The sequence below is a fragment of the Electrona antarctica genome (genome assembly GCF_951216825.1).
Source record: "Electrona antarctica genome assembly, chromosome: 22".
In the NCBI taxonomy this organism is placed as follows: Eukaryota; Metazoa; Chordata; class Actinopteri; order Myctophiformes; family Myctophidae; genus Electrona; species Electrona antarctica.
The window spans coordinates 6,468,109-6,496,014 of NC_136805.1; the positions used below are offsets into that span (position 1 = coordinate 6,468,109).

Here is a 27,906-nt window from a genome sequence, read left to right on the forward strand (position 1 = left end):
GAAAAATGACGTTGATTAATGTGCATTGTCCCCGTTAAATAAATACATAAATAAACAACCAATAGGCATAGTCTTCGACGGAAATGTCAAGTTTAACTGTCTGCAACTCACTTTTCAGTCGTATATACACAGTATAAAACATTGTTTTTTCTATTCTTTTCCCCTTTTTCCTTGAAGTGGCTGCTCCTCCGAAGTTGGGGAGTAAGCTGGTATGAGTGAAATTAGAACATACTCCAGTGTGAAAAGATACAGAGACAGTCAGTGTGCTCTGCTTGAAGGGGAGGGCACGTATGGTTTTTAACCATAAACATCAAATCGAACGACACTCTCAACACTGACAAGCTTGATGTGGCCAACTACTTGAATATCTTCTTTATTACTAACATATTTATGACACAAAAAAGCTGAAAGAGTTTCTGTTTCAATTTGCTTAAACCTAAAACATGAACCAAAGTTGTCCTTTAACCTCAAACTAATGTACTAAAAATGTGTCTGAAAATGTGTTGGATGAGGGAAAAAAATTATCTGAATGTAGTTGTATTCCAATAATACGCATACCAGACTTCAAAGTATTCCGGCTTTGGTGCCTGGATTTCCCCTAGTGCCCACTCTTCTGAGGTCTGGTGCCCACTCTGATTTGGTGGCTACATTGGGTACCCATAGACTATAGTAAGTATAGTTCCTCTTACATGTTTGAGAGAGGCTGGGTTGTTGTCCCTTTATTCCTAGTATATATGGAGTTCTGTGTCAAGCATTCCCAAATATGCAGTGTTGTGATGTCAGAACAGGCCAGCTCCATATATGGACCCTGAGCAGGGCGGTTCTGGACAACCGTGGGTCAGACCGGGCACTGCACTCCATGTGGGGGTGTGGAACGCGTGTGTCGAATTTGAAGTCTGTGGGGCGAACGGTTCTCTAGAGTTACGTGTTACAGCAGTACAGTACATACGTACAGACAGACGTACTGTACAGAGACGTGATGCATGTATAGATAGATGTAGGTTCCATAGCCTATTTGGTTTAACTCACTTGAATCTATTAATCTCCATGTGAAGTCCAAGTTTGATGTTTTCTCAGCAGGTTGGTTTAGGTGGGGCATATTTCCCCTATTTGCCTGATGTAAAGGAGAACCAAGCAGCTTAGACCACCCACCACTGAAGGCATCACTTCTCTCCAGTCAAGAGGACTTCTACTTGTTCATAGCTTTTATCTGACTACAGCCTCTGTTTTATTATTTTTATCATGTACTGGTTTCAGGTTGGATGCTGTGGATACATACTCGCCTTGGCCAGCTTCTCAGGTACGTTTTATTTCACTATATTCCTTTTTGAACGGAGCACATGCAGTCACTTCATGTGTGTACATTATATTGGTATATAAATTAATACAAATATATTTAATTATTAATATTTTCAATAATATGCAATTATCATAGTGCTCCTGCATGCTTAGCCTACTTTGTTTAGTTTTTAGAAATGTCTTTTGACCACATAGTTAACTAAATGCAACTGTTTTGCATGTTAGTTCAGTCACAACACCAGCACTTCCCGGCCATCTGTTACTAAATGAGGAAGTCTCTTTTTGCACAAAAATGAGTGCAAAATAAGATATACTATGAATGACTAGCGTAATTCTAATTCAGTAAATGATTTCTATTATAAATTAAATGTATATATAATTAAATATATACTGTATATATATTTGTATGCCTGCATGTATGTTTGTATTACATTGTGTTTTATGGTGTTTGAAACTCTGTTTATTGATATATTACTTGATTAAAACCATTGCAGCAGAGCAGCCAGAAACTTCCACTTGTCATTATAATTCTGGGTGCCTGCCATGCAATGGCAGAAACACAGGTTGAAATCTAACACGCATACTTAATAATTATTATCAATACGCGAAACTTCGACGTCTATGGCCGGCCGCACGGTTTACCAAAGCCTCACAATATATACATCGAAACGTGCGGCTCGGCCGGGAATGGTGTGCTTGTGCTTTTCTTTCCGATTCGTGTTACCGTGCCGACATAATTCGCAATAAACGACGCGAAAATGCCCCATTCAAAGTCGATGGGGAGACGCGGGTAAAAATAGAAAACGACACGTTACTTTGGAGCCACATTGCTCTGGCATATTGTTACGTAGAAACACGATTTAAACGTCAAACAGCACACGAGGCCATCGACTTTGTGGTGGTTCAGACGGAATTCGAATACGTTGCACGGTTTGCCCGCTATCGCAGTTCAAAGTGTGTGTGGTCTGAGCAATATTCTCGACTCAGAGTGTCGCACGCCCAGAGAGAGAGCGGATCAGAGTGAGAAGCCAATGTGAAGACTATACCGAAATTCTCCGAACAAATCGTCCTCACGGCCAAAATATTCACTTTACACGCATGGGTTTCGGTAATTTTGTAGCCACACTCGTCCTCTTTCACCCAATGTCACAACCATAGCCCAGATACATACAGTACGTGAACTACAGCCCTGAAAGCGACAGGTGTACCATCATAATGTGTCATAAACTCCATGTTAACTGCCTGAATGACTCAGCAATTTTTTCATCACAAGCACAATTCTTAACTCGCTCTTATAACCACGTTTTTCATCGTACCAATGCCACGATCGTACACGGCGTACCTCAATGCCTCGGGTCACTCACGGTGAAAACAAAAATCGCATTCGACTTTTACTTTTTGCGATAGAGCAATTTGTTCGGACATACGATCTCTCATAGAGAGTCAGTGTGCTTTACCTTTCAATACTGTTTGCATTGCATAGACTAGCCCAGGTGAAAATGATACTTTGTTAATGATTCAAGGTCACCTGACCAACTCTCGCACACACGCACATGCACACATGTGCACGCACACACACACATTGAAAGTCAATAGAGAAATTCGGGGAAACACATAACTCTGTCATTTCTCAACCGTTTCGGACGCGGGGCGGCTCGCCAGAACCGGGCCGCCCCCCTGAGCGAAACCAAATGGACCCCTTAGCATGTTAGCATTAGCATGTTAGCATTAGCATGTTAGCATGTTAGCGTTAGCATGTTAGCATGTTAGCATTAGCATGTTAGCATGTTAGCATTAGCATATTATCATGTTAGCATTAGCATGTTAGCATTAGCATGTTAGCATTAGCATGTTAGCATTAGCATGTTAGCATGTTAGCATTAGCATGTTAACATGTTAGCATTAGCATGTTAGCATTAGCATGTTAGCATTAGCATGTTAGCATGTTAGCATTAACATGTTAGCATTTTAGCATGTTAGCATTAGCATGTTAGCATTAGCATGTTAGCATGTTAGCATTACCATGTTAGCATTAGCATGTTAACATGTTAGCATGTTAGCATTAGCATGTTAGCATTAGCATGTTAGCATTAGCATGTTAGCATGTTAGCATGTTAGCGTTAGCATGTTAGCATGTTAGCATTAGCATGTTAGCATGTTAGCATTAGCATATTATCATGTTAGCATTAGCATGTTAGCATTAGCATGTTAGCATTAGCATGTTAGCATTAGCATGTTAGCATATTAGCATTAGCATGTTAGCATGTTAACATTAGCATGTTAACATGTTAGCATTAGCATGTTAGCATTAGCATGTTGGCATTAGCATTTTAGCATGTTAGCATTAGCATATTAGCATTAGCATGTTAGCATTAGCATGTTAGCATGTTAGCATTAGCATGTTAGCATGTTACCATGTTAGCATTAGCATGTTAGCATGTTACCATGTTAGCATTAGCATGTTAGCATTAGCATGTTACCATGTTAGCATTAGCATGTTAGCATTAGCATGTTAGCATGTTAGCATTAGCATGTTAGCATTAGCATGTTAGCATTAGCATGTTACCATGTTAGCATTAGCATGTTAGCATTTTAGCATTAGAATGTTGGTGGCAACGTAATGTGCAATAAACTTAGACAAAATACCCCATTGAAAGTCAACCAAATGGACCCTTACAGGGTCTGAGAGGCTAAATGTCATCAAATAGTGGTCCGTGGCTCAAATGCTGCACAGACTTGGCGAGCTGCAGGCACCCAGTCAAATTTCCTGAAATTTGTTTCTAGTTCTGGGTGCCTGCCATGCAATGGCAGAAACACAGGTTGAAATCTAAAACGCATACTTAATAATTATCATCAATACGCGAAACTTCGACGTCTACGGCCGGCCGCACGGTTTGCCAAAGCCCCGCAATATATACATCAAAACGTGCGGCTCGGCCGGGAATGGTGTGCTTGTGCTTTTCTTTCCGATTCGTGTTACCGTGCCGACGTAATTCGCAATAAACGACGCGAAAATGCCCCATTCAAAGTCGATGGGGAGACGCGGGTAAAAACAGAAAACGACACGTTACTTTGGAGCCACATTGCTCTGGCATACTGTTACGTAGAAACACGATTTAAACGTCAAACAGCACACGAGGCCATCGACTTTGTGGTGGTTCAGACGGAATTCGAATACGTTGCACGGTTTGCCCGCTATCGCAGTTCAAAGTGTGTGTGGTCTGAGCAATATTCTCGACTCAGAGTGTCGCACGCCCAGAGAGAGAGCGGATCAGAGTGAGAAGCCAATGTGAAGACTATACCGAAATTCTCCGAACAAATCGTCCTCACGGCCAAAATATTCACTTTACACGCATGGGTTTCGGTAATTTTGTAGCCACACTCGTCCTCTTTCACCCAATGTCACAACCATAGCCCAGATACATACAGTACGTGAACTACAGCCCTGAAAGCGACAGGTGTACCATCATAATGTGTCATAAACTCCATGTTAAATGCCTGAATGAGTCAGCAATTTTTTCATCACAAGCACAATTCTTAACTCGCACTTATAACCACGTTTTTTATCGTACCAATACCACGATCGCACACGGCGTACCTCAATGCCTCGGGTCACTCACGGGGAAAACAAAAATCGCATTCGACTTTTACTTTTTGCGACAGAGCAATTTGTTCGGACATACGTTCTCTCATAGAGAGTCAGTGTGCTTTACCTTTCAATACTGTTTGCATTGCATAGACTAGCCCAGGTGAAAATGATACTTTGTTAATGATTCAAGGTCACCTGACCAACTCTCACACACGCGCGCACACACGCACATGCACGCACATGCACACATGTGCACGCACACACACACATTGAAAGTCAATAGAGAAATTCGGGGAAACACGTAACTCTGTCATTTCTCAACCGTATCGGACGCGGGGCGGCTCGCCAGAACCGGGCCGCCCCCCTGAGCGAAACCAAATGGACCCCTTAGCATGTTAGCATTAGCATGTTAGCATTAGCATGTTAGCATTAGCATGTTAGCATTAGCATGTTAGCATTAACATATTAGCATGTTAGCATTAGCATGTTAGCATGTTAGCATTAGCATGTTAGCATGTTAGCATTAGCATGTTAGCATTAGCATCTTAGCATGTTAGCATTACCATGTTAACATTAACATATTAGCATGTTAGCATTAGCATGTTAGCATGTTAGCATTAGCATGTTAGCATGTTAGCATTAGCATGTTAGCATTAGCATATTAGCATGTTAGCATTAGCATGTTAGCATTAGCATATTAGCATGTTAGCATTAGCATGTTAGCATTATCATGTTAGCATGTTAGCATTAGCATGTTAGCATTAGCATATTAGCATGTTAGCATTAACATGTTAGCATGTTAAAATTAGCATGTTAGCATTAGCATGTTAGCATGTTAGCATGTTAGCATTAGCATGTTAGCATGTTAGCATTAGCATGTTAGCATTAGCATGTTAGCATTAGCATGTTAGCATTAGCATGTTAGCATGTTAGCATTAGCATGTTAGCATGTTAGCATTAGCATGTTAGCATTAGCATATTAGCATGTTAGCATTAGCATGTTAGCATTAGCATGTTAGCATGTTAGCATTAGCATGTTAGCATGTTAAAATTAGCATGTTAGCATTAGCATGTTAGCATGTTAGCATTAGCATGTTAGCATTAGCATATTAGCATGTTAGCATTAGCATGTTAGCATGTTAGCATTAGCATGTTAGCATTAGCATGTTAGCATTAGCATGTTAGCATGTTAGCATGTTAGCATTAGCATGTTAGCATGTTAGCATTAGCATGTTAGCATTAGCATATTAGCATGTTAGCATTAACATGTTAGCATGTTAAAATTAGCATGTTAGCATTAGCATGTTAGCATGTTAGCATGTTAGCATTAGCATGTTAGCATGTTAGCATTAGCATGTTAGCATTAGCATGTTAGCATTAGCATGTTAGCATTAGCATGTTAGCATGTTAGCATTAGCATGTTAGCATGTTAGCATTAGCATGTTAGCATTAGCATATTAGCATGTTAGCATTAGCATGTTAGCATTAGCATATTAGCATGTTAGCATTAGCATGTTAGCATTAGCATGTTAGCATGTTAGCATTAGCATGTTAGCATGTTAAAATTAGCATGTTAGCATTAGCATGTTAGCATGTTAGCATTAGCATGTTAGCATTAGCATATTAGCATGTTAGCATTAGCATGTTAGCATGTTAGCATTAGCATGTTAGCATTAGCATGTTAGCATTAGCATGTTAGCATGTTAGCATGTTAGCATTAGCATGTTAGCATGTTAGCATTAGCATGTTAGCATTAGCATGTTAGCATGTTAGCATTAGCATGTTAGCATTAGCATGTTAGCATGTTAGCATTAGCATGTTAGCATGTTAAAATTAGCATGTTAGCATGTTAGCATTAGCATGTTAGCATTAGCATATTAGCATGTTAGCATTAGCATGTTAGCATGTTAGCATTAGCATGTTAGCATTAGCATGTTAGCATTAGCATGTTAGCATGTTAGCATGTTAGCATTAGCATGTTAGCATGTTAGCATTAGCATGTTAGCATTAGCATATTAGCATGTTAGCATTAGCATGTTAGCATTAGCATATTAGCATGTTAGCATTAGCATGTTAGCATGTTAGCATTAGCATGTTAGCATGTTAGCATTAGCATGTTAGCATTAGCATGTTAGCATGTTAGCATTAGCATGTTAGCATGTTAAAATTAGCATGTTAGCATTAGCATGTTAGCATGTTAGCATTAGCATGTTAGCATTAGCATATTAGCATGTTAGCATTAGCATGTTAGCATGTTAGCATTAGCATGTTAGCATTAGCATGTTAGCATTAGCATGTTAGCATGTTAGCATTAGCATGTTAGCATTAGCATGTTAGCATTAGCATATTAGCATGTTAGCATTAGCATATTAGCATGTTAGCATTAGCATATTAGCATGTTAGCATTAGCATTTTAGCATGTTAGCATGTTAGCATTAGCATGTTAGCATGTTAGCATTAGCATGTTAGTACTTAACGTAATGTGCAATAAACTTAGACAAAATACCCCATTGAAAGTCAACCAAATGGACCCTTACAGGGTCTGAGAGGCTAAATGTCATCAAATGGTGGTCCGTGGCTCAAATGCTGCACAGACTTGGCGAGCTGCAGGCACCCAGTCAAATTTCCTGAAATTTGTTTCTAGTTTCTTATGAAATTACACATTATGAATGATACTGTACACATCGTAGCATTCTCCCCTAACTGGGATTATCCATTCATCATTATTTCTGTCAATATCAAAGTCAAATTGGACTGTGACTATAAATATATGTTTTTTTACTTTTAGTAAAGTGTTATTTCAGGCAACTCTGCTTTATTACATTTATTACACAATAGTTGATAGAGAGAGAAATTCCTCCCTAAGAACCAAACTAGTGAAAATAGCAGATCTACAAGCACAACGAGCCGCTTCATTTTCATTACTAATTAATTAGTCTTCTAATTTATGGAATTTCTTAGATTTTAATTTGATTTCTTTGATTTCTTCTGAAATTACTGAAAAAAACGAATTGAATTTGTTTTTAATTTATGAAAATGTTGCTTTTTTGGGGAATGATTTTTGAAAAGGTAATAACAATTTAAAAACTAAATGTAGGAAACCAAATATAAATGGACCTGTAAAAATGTGTCCGAGTGAGTGTTTGGGAAACATAACATCCGTTACCTCAGACTCTTGCTGTCCCAGCAGTGGCCCTGAACCCAGATCTGCAGGTCAGCCAGAGGCCGAGCTTCTATGGGATCAAAAGCAGCCGGACCGTGGTCATCCATTGCTTGTGCACGGAGCACAGCCTGCCAGTCCAGTGGTACAAAGCCTCTCGTTACAACATGGCACCCGCAGAGAGAAGGCAAGTGTTGATCGGACAGAGGGTCAGTATACTGGGAAAGACACCCAACAGGGCCGCCTCCATCATCCTGCAAAATGTGGACATAGAGGACAGCAGCGTGTATTTCTGTAAAATGAACAACACATGGGGACCAGGAACTGAGCTACAAGTTTTCAGTGAGTAGATTGATTGAATACTTTATTAGACAGAACTATGTATCAATGAATTAATAAACATGACATGAAAAATAACAAAATTCAACATCACAAAATGTAGTGAGTGTGGAAGAAAAATGAAGGGGTGTCAGTGATGTAAATAGGTTTTCAATGTAATGAGTCCCGGGATGCAGGGGTGGTCTTTTAGATGAGTCCCAGGGACATTTGATGAGTCCCACTTCAGCAACGTTTAAGAGTCATATTTTGCCATTTTTACAAATTGCAGCATTTAACTCCCATTTCATCTTATATGGTTATAATGTGGTTATATTCATGTAGAAAACAAAGAAGAAATTATTATTATAACTAAAGCTAGCAAAATAAATTATAATAAAAAAAAACCTCTACATTCATACTACATACATATTTCATATGATTTTGGCTATATGAAATCTATAATAATTCTGCCAGTTTTAACTGTTAATAAATCTTTGTTGTTTTCATGACACATTACACAATACATACAAAATAAAAATGAATGCTACAAAACTAACCTGGAGATTAAGTAGAAGCAGTCATGGAGGAGGTAGGCTGTGCACAGCAGCACACATCATCATCATTAGCAGATGATGATGTTAGATTTAGAAAATAGGGTTGCTAATATTTTTTGTTGCCCTGCAGTTGGCTTTGGCACTTCTTTTTTTGGGGGGTGGGTGGGGGCATGTTAATGTGTGGTGGCACCGGTCCACAACGCACAACATACAACAGTGTCGGCGTTTGTTACAGTACACAATGTGTGTTTCCCATTCAATCGGGTCTACTCTGTTTGTCATGCTCAAAAATGTTCGCCTGTCTTTCTGTCGGAGGCAGCGCCGTGTAGATGAGAGAGTTGCGACAACCGCGTTCACTGTTTATTCACGGAGCTTCATGAGTCACTGAACGGTATGTTGTCGTCACTCTCTCTCTCTAAACGGCTCTGGTCTCCAGGCTGCGCTCCGCTCAGCGCTCGACTCTGAGCAAGATGGCGGCGCCCGTCAGACTGTGTTGTTGTTAACTTACAAACTAGTGGTTCTACAACGAGTCCTACGTGGATTTTATCGTTTATAACGTAGGATGAGGTCGCATGCGGCCATGCAAAATGATCGTGTCCGTAGATTATTTGTTTTACCGCATTTTTTTCCGCGATTTTTATTTCTCACGTGGATTATTATTACTGTACACTGAGTACAGTAGTGCATCCCGTGGACGCACGCATGTTTTTGAAGTGCGGCCCAAAACTATAAAGTGCGTTTTGGGACGCAAAACGCACCCTATTTACATCACTGGGTGTAAAGAGGCGATGGGGGGCAGTGATCAAAGGGATATTTGCCTGCTGAAAGGTGGATTTTTTTAAAGGATGCCAGCGATCTGCATTTTTTTAGGGAAGGGGTCAGGGCATTCCAGATTCCACACTTGGGTGGCAGACTGGCAGTGCTGTAGAAGGAGAATGTACCCATATTGAATTATAAATATGTGTCGGGGAGACTGTGGCTCAAGAGGTAGAGCAGGTCGTCCAATGATCCATGGGTCGGCGGTTCGAATCCCGGCTCCTCCTGTCTACATGTCGAAGTGTCCTTGGGCAAGACGCTGAACCCCAAATTGCTCCCGATGTGCTGGTTGGTACCTTGCATGGCCTCTGCCGCAATCGGTGTATGAATGTGTGTGTGAATGGGTGAATGTAATGCACAATCTATGTAAAGCGCCTTGGATAAAGGCGCTATATAAATGCACCATTTACCATTTATTTACCATTTTGTCACATATACAACTCTCTCTCTCCCTCTCTCTCTCTCTCTCTCTCTCTCTCTCTCTCTCTCTCTCTCTCTCTCTCTCTCTCTCTCTCTCTCTCTCTCTCTCTCATACTCATAGGACCCATTAACATTGACAATGCCGTCTACAGGAGTAAGATGAAAGACGGTCTTATCTTCATTCAAGGTCTGATGTTGGCTATGTGTATTGCTGCTGCACTGATCCACAACCATCTGTTGGTGAGTAGAGAGCAGGACAAATTCAAAAAGAGTTGTCCATTTATCAAAATGACTTCAATGTACGTATATACATACATCTACTGGCTTTGGCCTGGGTGGTTAAATGTAAACGTGTAACTACAGTACTGTACATACTTTATTTATGTTGTCCAATGTATATTTTTCGTACAGCTGAAAAAACAGGAAGCCATTTATGAGGAGCCTGAAATCGATCACATCTATGAGGTTTGTAAGAGTTGGCATATTTTGCCATTATAAAAATGTAATTCTTCTATAGATCATGAAATGTAATTTGACACTTACGCTAAGTTGTTACGTAAGTTACAAACAGGAAACATGGTTTATTCTCACAGCTGTGTATACACACACACACACACACACACACACACACACACACACACACACACACACACACACACACACACACACACACACACACACACACACACACACACACACACACACACACACACACACACCCCTCACTCCAGTGAGCACATCATAGCATAGTTTGTTTGTCTAGTGTTGCTGTTGCTTAGTCTCATCCTGTTGCATTTGAATATTGTGTAGGTGATTATTTCACTAAACAATACAATTGTCTATGGAGTAATAGGAGTATGGAGAAACAGAAAATGTAACCAGAATTTATTTAATGTTGTATATGTTGAAGTCATTATTGGGTAGCGGCTGCTTAAGACAACGGGAAGGGCCTCCTTGTGACCACAGACCGAGACTGGGTTCAAATGTGTCCTCTCCTTCCTGTCTCTTCTCTTTCTGGGAGCAGGGCCTGGCGATAGGGACATGTGGAGGAGATATTTACCAGGACCTCTCTGTGTACACTGAGCCCGAGGGGGCTGAGGCCTCATGGGAAAGGGACTGATCACTTCTCTAGAGCAGGTGTTCCCAAACTTTTTAGCCTGTTCCTTGACCCAAAAGAGAGATTAGACGTTTGCAGGACCCAAACTAGTGAAAATAGCAGATCAGCTATTTTCACTATTCTTAAACATTTGTTTTCTAATATGGAATTTCTTAGATTTTTTCTTTGATTTCTTTAAGAAATTACTGGAAAAAGAATTGCAATTTGTTTTTAATTCATGATTTTTTTTCTTTTTCTTTTTTGGGAATGTTTCTTGAAAATGTTTTGAAATAATAATTAAAAACAATATTTAGGAAACAAAAAATAAGGGACCCATAAAAATGTGTCTGCGACCCACAGATGGGTCCCTACCCACTGTTTGGGAAGCAGTGTTCTAGAGGGCTCACAGACCACCTGGCTGCACCTGCACTTCACTTGATAGTGGAGCAAAGGGACAAGATCACAGGCGGACAGAATTTGTCAGTTGAAGCCTGAAAACGATGCCATGAAGTGGAGTTTACACAGTTGCAGTTTCATTAACATAGTAGTGTGAAAAATACATATCTTTGCATTAATTTATTCTGGCATGTCAGAACTATGCAATTCATATATGAATGCAATACACTTGACATTATTTTCCTGACTTGATAACATTGGTGTCTAAAAATGAATCTGACTCATCATGAAGAACACAGACATTGCCATCATTGCTGTCCTCAGCAAAACGTCAGATGACATGGATATACCAAAGTCATGTTGCTTTGTGTGTACAGTTGCTTTGCTCCGTGGACCTGCATTTGATTTAACCTCTTTTGCTTTAACTGCAATAAAACCTATTTTGACCTCTGACCTCTTGATCATACTGTGAATAACATTGTGTAATATTGTTATTCAATAATATAACTATGCCATCAAAGCAAAGCAAAGTTCTTTGTTTACCCAGGGAAGTGGACTAAGCTCGAGATGCTTGTTTACAGCCACACCCTGCTCATAGAACATTTCATGGTAGGGGTTCAATGCCTTGCTCAAGGGCACTTCAGCGGTGGTAATTTTAACATGTCGGTCCGGGGATTCAAACTGGCGACCTTCAGGTATCAAGACCGCTCCGCAAACCATTCGGCCACCGCTGCCCACAAATTAAATCCAATTCTGCTATGACTTTGACACATAGTTGCCCTTAATTCAGCCACTCTGTAACTCTGTTACTCAACAGGGATTGAGAGGCATTTCATTTTCAACGGAAGCCAGCGACATGAAGCTACAAAGCTTGTAGCTGCTGCAAAAGATACAAAGCTACAAATAAGTTGAACCGCCTTCAAACTTAAGATACAAAGCGACAAATAAGCTGTGAATCTTTGTATCTTTGCATCTACCCGTGTGAACGCAGCCTTGCATTATGGGAAAACAATAAATTATTTTATATAAAAGGAATAGTATCAATCAATGCCTTTCATCTTGTTTTAATTGCTGTAACAGGTTACAATGAATAGCATATATAAATACATATAAAAGATGTATTTCGTGTCATCAACATATGCATAAGATAACAAATACAAAAATAAATTATTTTACAAATATCTAGCATTATTCAACAAATAAATTATAAATGGACCAATAAATAAATAAATAAATAAATAAATATAAAAAAATTAAATTAGATAATACATCAAATGGAGAGAAAGAGTTTTCAGTTTGCGATGAATGTGGCAGAAGCCAGAAGGTCAAGTCTCAGAAGGTGACTTCTGATCTCCTTCCTGATCAACTCCCAGGCCTCAGCGCTGTGACCCTGCAGACAGGAAATAGTGTTGAGCAGCCATTCACAAACCTTTTCATGTAAAAGACACCCAAATTAATATGTATTTGGCTTTGGACCCCAAACATTTTGAGTCAGGAACCCCTTATACAAGATTTAATTGTGTTGTTTCAATAATATTGTAGTGGAGTAAAAGTATAATATTTGCCTCTGAAATGTAGGCCTAGTAGAGTTGAAGTAAAAGTACTGAAAATTGTACTTAGTTACTACATCACTGGGATTTAGAAGGTGCTTTTAGAATCGGCCTCTAATTTTGATACTACAGTATATGAACTCATTTAGCTGGGGAGTCCCTTGCAACCACCTCAAAGACCACAGGGGTTATTGCACTACAGCAAAAAAAACTGATCTACAAGCTCACAGCGCATTGCATTGCAAATCATGGTCAGCTTGCAGATCTGCTACTCCCGGCATTTTTTTTAAAATCTTTTGAAAATGCTCACCTAGAATAATATACCTAAAATAGAGACTGCCAGGTTGAACGTTGTTTAATAAACAAAATGCTATGGCCTATGTGAAAGTGGTCAGGAGGTGCACGCACATCCCAGGCTAATTCAACGGGTGATCGAACAAAAATAACGAACTGCACTCGTCAGGAGTACTGAGTATACGTGACGAAGGCCACAGAGGCCGAAACGTTGCGTTTTTTAATTTTACCCACCTTGGTAAATAAAGTTTTTGGAGGAGCTTTCAAAACGGTGTGCAGACTTATTCTTTCTTTTGCAAGGCCTATTATGTGAACCCTCAATAAAGAGCCCAAATGGAGGTTATTCTTAGATTATTCTCACCATCTGCTCCAGGACATGGTGTGACAGCCTCTTGAAGTACAAGTGCACCTTCCTGCTCTTTTTCATCCGATTCACCATCTACAACAGAATAATACCATAATTGGTTATCGCATAAATCCAACCAACGTGTAATTAGTTATTCAGTTCATTCAAATAATAATACACTTAAATATATATATATATATATATATATATATATATATATATATATATATATATATATATATACACACACATACATACACCCTTAATTAAGACGCCCTGAGGGCGAGAAGCGACCTCGCCCTAAATGGCAAGGTCACTAGTAAACTGCGACTTCTGTACTGGCCATATATGTGAGCGTGTCTTGAGTGTACAGGGTTTGATGAGGTCAGATCAATAATTATATGGAATGTCAGAACAGGTCAGCTCCATATATGGAGATCTAAGGGTTTGATGAGGTTAGATCAACATATTGAATGAATTCTGTATTGGCCATATATGGAGCGTGTCACGAGGCGTGACTGATGGACTGACTGACGGGAGATGCAGGTCTTCATAGTAAACTGCGACCTACGTCGTAACAATTGTGGTATAATATCCTATTTTACATCTCTGCGGGATTTCACAAACAAGCACCTAGAATGTATTCAAAGACAATGTAGATCGGCTATTTTCAAGCATTATTGAAAGTATAAAACAGGTCAAACAATGCTTACACAGGAGCGTAGGCCCTCGCCCTGCTGGACTAAGACATTAACAAAGTCCTCCACCCTGCTGTCGTCCCAGGACACAGCGTCCAGGTCCTCCTCAAATAGCTCAGCCATCTCCTCTATAGTCTGCACAATGAAGGCAAGCTTGTCCTCTGGCTGTGAACAGAAAGAAACTGCTGATAAACCACTACACTACAGTAGAAGTAGGCCTATGTTATTACATTATGCATACTGAGAACATAACAATATTTTGTCTCTATAGCAGGTGACAATGCAATTGCTTTACTTTGTAGATTTGATTGATTAAATGATAAACATAGCCTAACGCCTACTATACTGCATTTCATTTATCAATTTATTTATGAGTAGTGGTTAGTTATTCATAGGTGATAGCACTATTAACTAATAATGAATACAGACAGAGAAATAATAACTATGTCCTTTATAACATTTACTAATGAACTATAACCTACATCAGCATACATACTGTATAGGTCTTAGGCATTTAGGCAGCCCCAGAAGAATAATTGTTCATCCAATCAATAATTAAATGGATCTAAACGACAACATACCTCCTCAGCAGGTGTGTTGTCATTTAGATCAGTAAACCGTGAATGCTTTATAATGGTATAGCAGTTATGCCGGCCAAATTGATAAGCTACTGCAGTAGTAGCCTACTATTAATGTTTATTAAGTACCAATTAAAACTGATTACCGGTCCATTATAAAAACCTCACATATCCATAGTCTCAGAATGAAAAGGATGGAGATTATACCCCACGTTTCCCCATGTTTAAGAATTTAAGACATTTTATGACTCGGAACTTACCGATGCTTTAAATGCCCGAGTGTACAGGCCATGTGGGAAGGGAACTGCAGCAGAATCCTCCTCTGTAAAAGCTCCACCCTACGTTTGACACAAACATTTAGCATATTAGACAAATAGATAGATAGATAGATAGATAGATAGATAGATAGATAGATAGATACTTTATTTTTGTGTCATGCACCCAAGGCGCCCCGCCCACATGGACTTATAGGACACACCATACAAATCATTGCGTCAGTATTGCATTGTGTACAAGAAACAGTTTTTCTTTTTCTTTTTTTTACACAAACAAAACATTCTGCCTTTTTTCCCACGCTTTGCATAAAAAACATACTAAAGCAAAAATACCTTTCCTAAAACAAAATTCCAGCTTTTCGTAGTCCTCTAACCAGAAAAAGTTAACACAGATGGTTGTCATTTTACAAAATAATACATGTCTTAATTCTTCATATAATGGGCAGTAAAACAAAAATATGAATTTAATTTTCAATTTCTTTCAAATCACACACTAGACACACTCTGTCCACTCTGACAACTAGTGAAAGATGTCAAAAGATAGTTTTCAGTCATCCTTGTGAGTAACCAAAAGCCACTTACCAGCTTAGCCAGCAAAAGCAACGAGTTTTCACTGTACTGTCTGAATTTATGATCCATCCATCTGCAACTTAGCGACATCCCATGTCTGCAAACATTTAAACACAAGCAAAAAAATAATATCTTGGTGAACATTTTGAATGGTATGTTTATCCTTTGTAATAATAAACAAATAAATGTGGTTTTCGAAGACCAGTTTACCATTAGCCATGTCTCTCAGTTCCATTTATACTTGAACAAATCGAATAAGGCTCACCTGTTTCACTTTCCGGACTTGACAGTGGTTGTAAACGGTTCAGAAAGCGGTCCACTGGTCTTGGAAAGTACAGTTGATAATTCTTATTTAGCTCGATGACCCTTAACAAATTAGTTATCTAAATGGAGAATTAACTTAGCTGTCAAACTCTGCTCTCCATGTGCCGCAACACATTTTCAAGTGAGCTTCATATTGAGACATTTCCCAAGTTTGTAGCCTACCAGTTGTTTGCTTTAGTGAAGATTAGCCTACTCAGAGCCCTAATGGGCTGAACTTCAGATATGCCCATGTTGTAAAACAGGTGTTGTCACAACATTTTTCAGGCCCTTTAGCTGAGAGACATGAAATGAAATACATGAAATTGTGTTGCAGATTAAACCTTTTCATAATAGACTTGACACAAGTTGAGAGCACGATCAGTGTTGTGTAAATAAAGGGTTCCAAAACTTTTCAGGACAAGATCCCTTAAAGAATTTTGAACTGGGGACCCCCACCCTGACAAGCACTAGTAGGCATTATATTTAGTTTTGACTGTTCCTCACTGCTCACACCGCCTCACAGTGAGACGACCCCCCCCCAAACTACACCAAAGCTGGCCGACCTACAAAGCTCACAGCACTGCAGCAAGCCTGTAGATCTATTTTGTGTTCCTGCCAGAATAGGGAAGTTCCTGTCAAGGATTTGGCAGACCACCTGTTGAAGACCGTTGTAAACCACAGAACACAGGCTAGACTGCTTGAGTGTGTCACTAGTGTTTATATAAATACAGTACTTTTTGATCTGTGAAATTATATAGCAGTTACACCATACATAAACTCGCATTGAGCTACAGTCATGATAGCAATTGCCAATAATCTGGCAGTGGCAACATAATGTCATATAAGATTGACAGTGGCCTACAATGACTGTATGAGGCTGCTACTGAGAGCTCCAAGAAGCTCCAGTGCAAGCCACATGTTCGTCAGTGTTGGGGTCCCCACCTGCTCTGCAGTGCAATCTTATGTATAGATTCTGTTGTTTTGTACTGTGATATGGATTCCCCCGAGTCTGCAATAAAGATTGAATTGATACCATTCACTATCAGTAATTAGTAAACTCCTTAAACACAGATGATGAAACCTGTGTGAATGTAGACTTCAGACCCTTCAGGTGCAATGACATCATTTCAAATCAAGTGAAAACGAAAAGTAGCTATGCAGTATGAGCAGCAGATATACGTACAGTAAGCTGCAGTACGTGGGGAATAAATGACAACCAAACACCGATATAGAAAAGGACATCGTTCTGCTTTCAACCGAGGACCATCGTTTTAAATGTGGAGTTCAGGGTAAGAAAAATACGCTTCATGCATTCATTACAAATAGACACAAAGTACACGTGTGACAAATATAACATTTTATTTCAAATTCTATAAAAACTAATTATACATTATACAATTAAACAGTCTATGGCAAGCCGTTTTAACTTTTAATCAAACCACCCTCAAACATTCCTCCTAACTGTCCATATCCATAACCTCATTCTTCCTAGGAGGAATGACATCACTTTTGACATTCATGTGTATGGGGCTTTTAGTTTCAGATATCCCTAACTGCATCTAAATTAACATTCTGGATATTGAATTCTTACTAGCAGAAAATACAATTCTTACTAGGACAAACAAATTAAATGGTAGTTTCTCCTAGTAAGAATATTGTAGATATATGAAATGGTAGTTTCTCCTAGTAAGAATATTGTAGATGTATGAAATGGTAGTTTCTCCTAGTAAGAATATTGTAGATATATGAAATGGTAGTTTCTCCTAGTAAGAATATTGTAGATATATGAAATGGTAGTTTCTCCTAGTAAGAATATTGTAGATTATGCAGAATGTGGATTTTAGATATCCAGGTTATGGATATTTGAAACTAAAAGCCTAATCCTGCAATTAGATGCTCCTGGTTGCAGTTACTGGTGATGCGAGACTTCAGTTGAGTTCATCTGCCCTTCCATGGTTAATTCTTGCTGCAAGGAAAGGAAAAGCATCATTCCAGCAACTGTTCACATACAAGAGGCACTGCTAGTCTTTAGACTAGGCATTTCTGTTAGAGATTTGAATACTGATACAAACAAGATACATTTCACCTGTGAAATAACCAGAGAAACATAATGGCCAATACTAAGGTAGCTGAAGTATGTTAAGGTAGGTAGTATTTAGTGCAGGGTTAGCCAATAATTCACTTTTTGTTAAGACCTCAAGAATTGAAACAATAATGTTATGGCATGCAAACCAGCTACAAACCAGTCATAGACTGTATATTGCAGAGGAGATAAAACACCCAACATGTTGCTCTTCTAAGAGGAAATTCCTTCTGATGTTTTGAGTTCAACCAAAGACTTCTAGAACTAGAAAATCCATCTGTAGTTGTTTGGACTCTGAGGTCGTCTCCCTATTCCATTGAGGCATTTTTAACTATGGTCTTAATGTGTAGGAAGTTTAAGTTGGCAGTGGAGAGGCAGACATAAACCTACAGTGTCGGTCAACAAATTAACATTAAGCATCACATCTGAAATGATGAAACTCATTATACAAAATACAAATGAAACTACTACATATCAGCTCAAAACGTGTCACATTGCGACACGTTTTGAGCTTGTAGATCGGCTATTTTTGCTACGACAGTAATATGCAATGTGGCCCTCTGGAGTGAGTGTGGAAATATAGTGGCCCTCTCCATCGTCAAAGTTGCCCACCCCTGGTGTACAGTCAAAGACTTACCGCAAATTCTGAGTAGCTTCTGACAGATAAGCTTGGGCTTAAGGAGCCTTGGGGGCTGTTCTCATTGGTTCTTGGGCTTAAGGAGCCTTGGGGGTTGCTGTTCTCATTAGTTTTTTCCAGTGCACGCCGAGGCTTCCCCAGTCCAGGGGTTCTCTCGCCCTGGGGAGGGGAACCAAGAGTTACCATTTGCTTTCAACTAAAAACAGAGCTAGGTGTGATGATATTTATGGTCCAATGATTAATGTACCCATAATGTTTAAACCTCCTTAAAAGAACAATTCAACCTTTTCCACATAGGGGACCTCACCAATACAGGATGGTACAGTCAGGGCCGGATTAACACCTCTGAGGGCCCCTGGGCACAAAAAACATTTTTGCTGTTTTTGAGCCGTTTTGGGGCAGTTTTATGCCGTTATATTGGCCTATTTCCGGTCGCCTACCCCCCCCCCCCCCCCAGAGTGACAGCCAATCTAGCACATTGTTGCTGCTTTACACACACAATTGCACTTTTTAGCTGCCCTTCTCACCAACAATAAAACACTAATCTTTTTAGACACCATTTATTTCATTCGGATTAGCAGGGACATTTTCTGTGGAGCTAAAAAAAAAAAAAAAATCAAAACTTTTTTTTTTTGAGGGGCCCCTGGTACCCAAGGGCCCCTGGGCACGTGCCCAAAGTGCCCATATGGTAGATCCGGCCCTGGGTACAGTACAGTCTGTCAATACTCAGGCGGACTTACTTGCGGTTTGCATTTCTAAACACCCGGGTTAAAACGTTGGCAAAATTGGCATGCTTTCCCACCTTTCATTTATAGTAGTGTAAATATCTCCCTACATGTCATTACTTCATTTTTTTAAAGTGTGTTGCCCAGTGACTACAGTGATGTCATTGTAGTTTATTTTTCCTTGGGACTTTGCTCGCCTGAATGTAGGTTCATTGTACCACTATGAACTACTCAGTCTGAACTCATGAGGAAAGAAAAGAGCCTTACACCGCATCCACACTGCCAGTGATGAAATCTCATTTTCAACTTTCCTGACGAGCGTGCCTGTGTGTTTGTGTGCGTGTTAGGTTGCGCACAGGTGGTGAAAAACAACCATGCTGTTTTCGTGCTCATACCCAGACACCCAGGCACCCACCCACCCAGCCACCCATAACTCCGTAAGGGAGTGGTTGCAGCACTCAAAAAGGCAAACCATGGCAGGAGATCAGTGTGAACATACCTGGCTAGAAGACAGTATAGTCTTGGAGTGGAGTGCCATCTTAAGGCTAGCTGTTCCAAAGCCTGAAGTGTGGGCAGCCTTGGATGTGGAGAGTGTTGGGGAGCTGGTGGACTGTGGAATGAAGGTAGTGGGTTACCGTGCAGAATGATTTTATAATGAACTAGGGCTGCAACAATTTTCTTAATTATTATAAAACGTTTTAAATCCATATACACCCATTCTGGGCGGGAACCCCTTTTGGTGTTAGCATTATGTTATGCTTTAGCTATTGAAAAATAGCAGATCTACAAGCTCATAGCGCGCCACCGAGTGGCACGCTACGAGCTTGTAGGTCTGCTATTTAACGACTGACATAGAAACATAGCTTTTTCAGAAAACTGTCAGGATGTAGAAGACATTTTTAGAATCTGATCTCAGGTCAAAATGGGTTAAATGGATTAGATTTGTTTTTGTATTCATTCAATTGCTATGAACCACAACAACTCTTCACAGCATCTTACCTTTGCCATTTTGGCAGGCGCGGAGCTGACCTTTGGCAAGGTGGGAGTGGCTGCCAGCCGCCTCTTGGCTGGGGTCATTCTTGTAGTACCGAAGCGGATCTCCTCTTCCTTTAGCTTGAGCTTCTTCTGTTGCTGTTAAAAAGGATCATTTGAAAAACCGTTCACAAATGAGATGACTTGATTATTAGTCCAGTGTGGTTTACCCTCTCCATCTTTTCCAGCTCCTTCTCTGCCTGGAGGTTGTTCCACTTCGTTGCCATGTAGTTGATAAACTGCTGCCCGTTAACAAATAAGTCCTTGCCGTGCTCTTGTTGCCACGCCTCAACCTGTGCCTTGAGGGTCTTCTCTAGCTGGAGACGAAACAGGACATTGACACCAAACCGGGTCATTTTTGAGTGGTGCAAACCACTCCAACAACTGGCTTTGTACCCGTGTACCCGTGTTTGTTCGTACCAAAAAAAACGAGCATGGATGCTATGGTTAGCAACCAAAAAAAACGAGCATGGTTACAGTAACTATAACAATAAATGTGTAGTTGCACCACTCGGTTCACACAGGTGTGATTTCTTTTTAACACTGAGGATTTTGCTGTGTGCTGTAAAAGTTAAAAGCACCATCAATGCTGTACAAGTAACACCACCAGTAATGCATGATGTAAAAAAAAATAATAATAATAAAGTACCTGACACTTTTGTCTCATCAAAATGTCTGTTATTTTTTAAATGACTCATCCCTGTATTTATGTAAGACAAAATGGTCAATCTACAAGCTCACAATTGGTTAGATGAGCTTTTAAACTGCCATTTTTGACATGCTTTAAATAGGGTTGCCAGGGTTAAGCTTGCGGTTCAACTGCAAGCCATGGCCATATGCATTGGCCTGTTGAACCCAGATCATACAATTTACAATTTACAATTTAGGCATTTAGCAGACGCTCTTAATCCAGAGCGATTTACATTAAGCAATAACAAAAGCATGGCATACATCACATATATAAAAAGTAGTTATCATGAATCATGCGTAGACTAAGAACGTAACAGTGGAGCATCTATGTAAACTATACATACTATACTATATAATATATTATACATGTGTACTATAAAGTGCTATGACTACATAAAGTGCAATTCTAGAGCTGTCTACGTAACAAGCTATAAGTCTGTTTAAAATACTATCTAAGTCTACATAATGTGCTATCTAAGGGGCTAGGCTAGGGCAAGTGCTACGGGCCATGCCTAGCCCCTTAGATAGCACATTATGTAGACTTAGATAGTACATCATACAGTACATGCTTAAAGACCACCACCTACTGGCCAGTGTTGACTATGCACCAACCATGCAGTAAGCAGTAACTTCCCAAACCTTCCGTTTGTTGTGGGAGATGCAGGGAAGGGAGTTTCTTTTTTGGCTCTAGGCATAGTCGACACATGCAATGCAATGCCAATTACAAAACCAAAACAAGTGGGCCTCTATGGGTAGCATTTGAATACCAACAGTTATCGGTGATCATTTTGTCATCAGGCAAGCGTGCAGACAAATGTATCTTGTGCCTATAGAAAACATTTAAAGATCTGCTCACCTTGGACAGGCCTTTCTGTATATCAGACCTGTGCTTCTGTTCTTTAAGAAGGTTCCCTCCTCGATTGTTAAATCTGGAGGGATCATTGGCCTTTTTCTGAGGTGGAAGAATATGCATACAATGAGTTGTTACTAAAAGTAAAAGGTTGTACAGTGTTATCTTCATTATCAGAAAACACATTCAGACGAAAGGTTCTATTCTGGTTTAATATTAACTTGTAAAACACACACCACCCCCCCACACCCCGCCAGAGAAGAGAGAAACAGATAACACCCACCTGGCCTAAATACAGGCATAAGTGCACACAATCCTCAGGGTGTGACAGAGTACTCACATCAAGCTCCACAAAGAGTTCCCAGTTTTCTTGCCACTGTGTGACTCCCTCAAACAGTACTCTGTGGTCCTCATAGTACTTGTTGAGAACCACCACCTCCTGTTCGTGCAGGCTGAGAAGCTTCTCTGTGAAGTTGTCTTGAGAAAGATGCAATCATTGCATGACATGTACACATTTGTGGAAAAGGCTGAATTGTGGATATTACAGAGCATGCGCCTTTGTTCAACAATTTCATTAACCACGTGAACGATTAACGTTTGGTGAACACAGCAGATCTACAAGCTTAATCTTAATCGTTGCCATTTTCAACTAAGATGGGAGTTGGTTTAAGTGGTTGACGTATGCACAGATCCATCATAGCAAACACAGCCATGAATATTGATGAATTTAAGAGGGACCAATTGTCTGATTATCAATTATGCATATAGGGGTGATCAGGTCCAGATGCCGGGCAGAAGCCTTTTGTGGCGGTTGACACCGGGCACTGCACTGTGGGGGTGTGAAACGCGTGTGTTGAATTTGGTGGGGCGAACGGTTCTCGAGTTACGTAGACACACAGAGACTTGGTGCATTTACAGACAGATTTTCTTTATAATAGATTAACTGTTGCACTCCCGGCATTACCAAAGTAGATCGGGTGTCAGGTCAGCCACTCACCATCGTAATAGGCAGTGAAGGCTTGCCGCTGCTCCTGGCTATAGAAACACTTGTCCCACAACAGGACAACCTCAGCTCTGATGACCTCAGTGAAAGATTTCAAGTTCTTCAACTTCTGCACCTCCATGCGCTGGAGCTCATCTTTGAGCTGGTCAGGCAGAACACACAGCCAATGACAGCCAGTTTCAATTTATCTCAATTTGCAGTACACCTTGTTAGCGATCGTCTTGATCAATATGCTGACAATGAGAAATGGTATCACAACAATGTCTTACCGCCTCTCGATTCCTGTTCTTGGAATTGAGCATGTGGTCAGACATGACCTCCCTCTCCTCCTGAGGAATGTGCAGTCTCTCCCACAGGTCCTGGATCTTGGAGCGAATTGTAGAACAATACTGCTCATTTTGCAGCTTTGCTTCTTCCATCTGGTGGAAGAAACAAACAAAATGGATGATTGGCAAGTCTTTCTATGAATATTCTTTATCTCCATCACAGCTTTATTTACAGACAGGAGGGGTGAATAGGATTATGAACCATGGTTAACTTGTCAAACATTTGAGTGGTGCAACCACTCCTATAAAATAAATAGTGTTTGTTCACCACCAAGTGTCACTGTTGCACAGCCTAACACACAGGCCAGGGTGGAGGGCTTGTACAGTACAGTACGTACAGCACAAGTACAGTACAGCACCACTCACTTCAGATGGGTCTGATTTTTCCACTTGATTCAGTCCGTTGCATCATAACTTATGAACCCTACAGCTCACAATGCATTGCAATCTTGTAGATTGGCCATTTCACAGTTCTAAGCGATTTGGTTTAGACTAGAGAAAAGAACATGGGGGCCAGTCAAGTGGTTAAAGTGTATCTGAAGCCTTTACCTGACCGAGGTGGAGTTTGAGGCCATCAAGGTTGCTGATGGACAGGCAGAAATATGCCTCGTCCTCACATAACACCTGCTTCTCAAAACTGGTTTCAGGGACCAACTCCAAATCATCCATTAACGAAATGACCCGCTTCTTTATGCTGCTGAACTCCTCAAGCCTACGCTCCTGAAAAAGCAGACAGAAAGCAGGAATGCCATTTAGTTTTTTGTGATTAAAATGTATAGGGTTGAGTACTCTTGAGTAAGGAGGGGCATTTCTACAACATGAACCCAGGAGAAGTCCAAACGAAAAGGTTGAGATTGTCAGCCATTTCATAGATAACACAACTAGACCCATTTTTAGCTCCAATGTGACTCAAATTAACTATGACTAGCTATGACTAGCTTTCATACATGTACCCTTACAGCCATGATGATCAAACTGTTATATCCATGCCAAGACCTAAACATTGACTCCTGTGTGTAGAGTAAAACTACAAGTCAACACAAGATAGTTGAACAGGATAACAATAGTCAAACCTAAAGGGTTTACCGATTAGTTCTCCAGCATAAGTGCAGTGGTTGAGTTGGAGACTTGACTCTCATACATTACCATTTGGACAGCACTACTAAAGTATACAACTTCCCCCCCCACCTTTTTTCCCCTCACTGTATATGTTTCTTTTCCCTTTTTACCTCTATGATGAATTCCTGTTCTGTTCTTTGACTATATAGAAGTGTCTATTTGTACGTCTCTAAATGTTTTGATGAATTGAACATGGTGGACCCTCTTGTAAACAAGTGTAATGCTTAATTGGGTCGTCCACACAGTTAAGTCTTTGTATTGAGTTTGTGCTTGAAATGTACTGTAATTCTGCAAACTGTTAATAAATATTTCAATCAATCAAAAAACAAACACACACTAAAGAATGAGTGTTTTGGTTGATTTGGATTTGATATTACAAGCTCTTGTCAATTAATTAAGTAAAATCTGCACTATGGTCAGTGACCCCAGGACTTCAGAAAAGTAGCCATAAAATAAAACTGGGAAATTGCAATAAATAAACACCAAGCATTAAACCTTCTCTTTGGCCAGGTTGTCCAGGTAGGAGCGGTAGGCCTGTAGCTGCTCCAGGGATGGTACATCATCATGGCTGACGGCGTCGTAGGGGGAACAACACATCACGTTACACAGCTCACGGTCTGTGTACACGAGACCACCGAGCACTTCCATTCTGTGACTCTTCTGTCTCCGCAAATCCTCCACACATGTTCGAGTTGCCTTCTCCAGCTCCAGCATGGTACCGCCCCTTTCTCCCTAAAGACACATGGTGACAAAGTTGTACCAAGGATTTTAACCCATTTTGACCTGAGATCAGATTCTAAAAATGTCTGTTTGAAAATGACAGTTTTCTGAAAAAGCTAAGTTTTTATGTCAGTCGTTATTTGATTTTTCAAAAATAGCAGACCTACAAGCTCGTAGCACGCCACTCGGTGGCGCGCTATGAGCTTGTAGATCTGCTATTTTTCAATAGCTAAAGCACAACATAATGCTAACACCAAAAGGGGTTCCCGCCCAAAATGGGTCAATGGACAAAACATAATATGAATGACGTACTAAAAATCTAAAATGTGTCTGTGGGAATGTACCTCAAAGGGGGGCAGATTAAGTTTTTTGCCCAGCATGTCAATTTCCTGCTGAAACAGTGCTATGTTTGCCGCCATTCTTGTCTTCATAGTCTGTTCCTCCTCAATCATTTTGTCCAGCAATTCCTTAAATACAAGTTAACAGGTGTTTATCAGCCATCCAGTTACCACGGCCAACCGATGGCTGACTTCTGCCAGATAATGTGGAACTCACTTTAATGTGTTTAGACACAATGTGTGTTCTCTCTATGCGCTGTTCTTCTAGAATGCCTACATCCTCCCAAATGTCCCCCAGTCTATGCAAAGCCCTGCTGAGGTAGGTCACTGCCTCCTCTGCATGAACTATACTGGAATGAAAGAAGATGAGGTCAAGTTAGAGATCAGATGCTCAAGTGTAAACAAGTATAGTTCGATAGGCCAACATATATCTGGAGTGAACTGAAAGAGTTTTAAGCTGAACATCTCAAAAAGTAAAATAAATGAGTCCCACAATGTTAATTAAGTAGTTGACAGTTTAAATCTTGATTTGGGTTTTGTCTTCCATGTTCAAATAATTTACTGTATATATGCACACTGGCTAATGTTTCTACCAGGATTAGGAGGAGTGAGGACCACACAACGTCAACAGAACAATTTAATCTCACTTTTCACATACAAATACCTACTATTACTAACCTTCTCCTTGTGCTCATGATTATGGTACCACTGGCTTTTCCACTTTACACCTCAGGTGCGTGTCACATGTGTGAACCCTCCTTTATATACTCTATGGTGTGAACTTTTTAAATATTGCGGGGGTCCTCCGAGGTGGTAACCCTGGTGACGCGAGGTTAGTATATGACTATGAGCTGCCTTGGCTCCAGGGGGAAAATATTTGTTATGTATTCCCCCCTATCTCCACAAATTGGTATATTCCAAGAGCCAGGTTCAGCAGGTGCAAAAATTGCAAAATACATTGTTAATTAGCAAGTTGCAGTGGGGTGCAAATTGGCACTGTGGGCTGTGGCAGAGTAACCTGACTCTGCCCTCTGGGAGAAGATACAAAGAACCAAAGTGGAAGTACATCAGATTTAAGAAATCGTTTGTACCAGCATCAACTAAGATGTTGAACGAGGCTCTGAAACAGCAGTAACTGTGTGAGGCTAGATTATCCACATCATCTGTGCTGTAATGTATTTTTGTTTGTCATTGATGTTTTATGTGTGGCTGTAGCTGGGGTGAAAGCCCAAGACAAATTTCCCTTGTGGACAATAAAGTTTACCTTGACCTTGAGATGGGGCAGCAGAGAGTACACTGCAGGGTTCCCCAGCAGGAGGGGGGAACCCAGTGTACTCTCTGCTGCCCCATCTGGCGGAGTCAGGTTAGTGGCAGAGAGAGCGCAGAGACATTTGTTGTGTTTACTTGTGTGTTTGCTTGTACAGTAGGCTAGTATCAACCCGCCCTACATGCCTTAAATAAAATAAATAAAAAATACTGCCCCAGCAGCAGCAGAAAAGAGTGACAGTGTATATTAATATTCTTGCACACGCACACACAGGTCATTGCAGCATTGGTCAAACAGGCGAGGGAACACGGAGTCCCAGCAAGCAAAGGAACATCATCACGTCACAGGAGCACAGGGTACATTTTGGCCGTGTACGACGAATCCAAACACAAACCAAATAAATGCGAGAGCATAAAGAAAGATTCCCCGGCCCAACCTAAAGTTGATTTATAATTTCGATAAAAAAATGCGTTTGAAATTGCATTCAATGGCACGCTTTTTGTGTATTCCCATTTCCCTGTGGGGGTGGAACTGATCACTAGCCATTATTTGGAGTGGACGTTCTGCAGTTGTTTTTACTTGTAGATAAAGAAAAAGAATACAAATATTGAATGATTTAGCTGTAGTATTAAACCCTAGAAGTAGAACTCCCTCCTCAGGTGAGAACCGTGATCTGGACCAGGTTGGACCAGGTTGGTAGGGGATCGATTCCGAGACGAGACCGACGGGAGTCGAGACCGAGACCAGACTTTTTTTCTTTTTGAGTGGTGCAGCCACTCCAATGAACAGCAATGTGTGTCCCTTTGTCTGTCTGTCTGTCTGTCTGTCTTTTTAGGTTCCCTATGTCTGTCTGT

General features: G+C 40.4%; 4 protein-coding genes across 4 annotated transcripts in view; 1 reads left to right on the plus strand and 3 right to left on the minus strand.

The window, feature by feature from the left end:
* Positions 1-27,906, minus strand: part of LOC306914807 (kelch-like protein 24) — a gene marked incomplete at its 5' end in the record, with an annotated part of 245,141 nt that overhangs the window by 36,908 nt on the left and 180,327 nt on the right. The window lies entirely within an intron of this gene.
* LOC306915829 (protein bicaudal C homolog 1-like) overlaps positions 1-27,906 on the plus strand; it is a gene marked incomplete at its 5' end in the record, with an annotated part of 48,536 nt that overhangs the window by 15,060 nt on the left and 5,570 nt on the right. The window lies entirely within an intron of this gene.
* LOC306915830 (interferon a3-like) lies at positions 12,940-16,028 on the minus strand (the record flags this gene model as incomplete). The annotated part of the gene is made up of 5 exons (XM_079493469.1): positions 12,940-13,038; positions 13,854-13,931; positions 14,552-14,701; positions 15,375-15,452; positions 15,972-16,028. 5 exons carry the CDS (start codon positions 16,026-16,028, stop codon positions 12,940-12,942), a joined length of 462 nt encoding a protein of 153 aa, XP_079349595.1.
* Positions 17,607-26,506, minus strand: LOC306915703 (protein regulator of cytokinesis 1-like). The gene is made up of 14 exons (XM_079493235.1): positions 26,464-26,506; positions 26,003-26,135; positions 25,792-25,914; positions 25,223-25,459; positions 24,158-24,328; positions 23,552-23,701; positions 23,277-23,424; positions 22,620-22,756; positions 22,286-22,381; positions 20,910-21,056; positions 20,707-20,838; positions 20,207-20,317; positions 18,983-19,141; positions 17,607-18,228 (listed from the first exon to the last, which is right to left on the minus strand). Exons 1-14 carry the CDS (start codon positions 26,478-26,480, stop codon positions 18,172-18,174), a joined length of 1,818 nt encoding a protein of 605 aa, XP_079349361.1. The 5' UTR covers positions 26,481-26,506; the 3' UTR covers positions 17,607-18,171.

Bases quoted from the DNA above. Each gene is read 5' to 3' on its own strand.
- LOC306915703 (XM_079493235.1), bottom strand. The intron at 24,329-25,222 runs GTTTAATGCTTG...CTGCTTTTTCAG, and splicing joins ACAACCTGGCCAAAGAGAAG to GAGCGTAGGCTTGAGGAGTT. The intron at 20,839-20,909 runs GTAAACCACACT...CCTTTTTAACAG, and splicing joins AGCTGGAAAAGATGGAGAGG to CAACAGAAGAAGCTCAAGCT.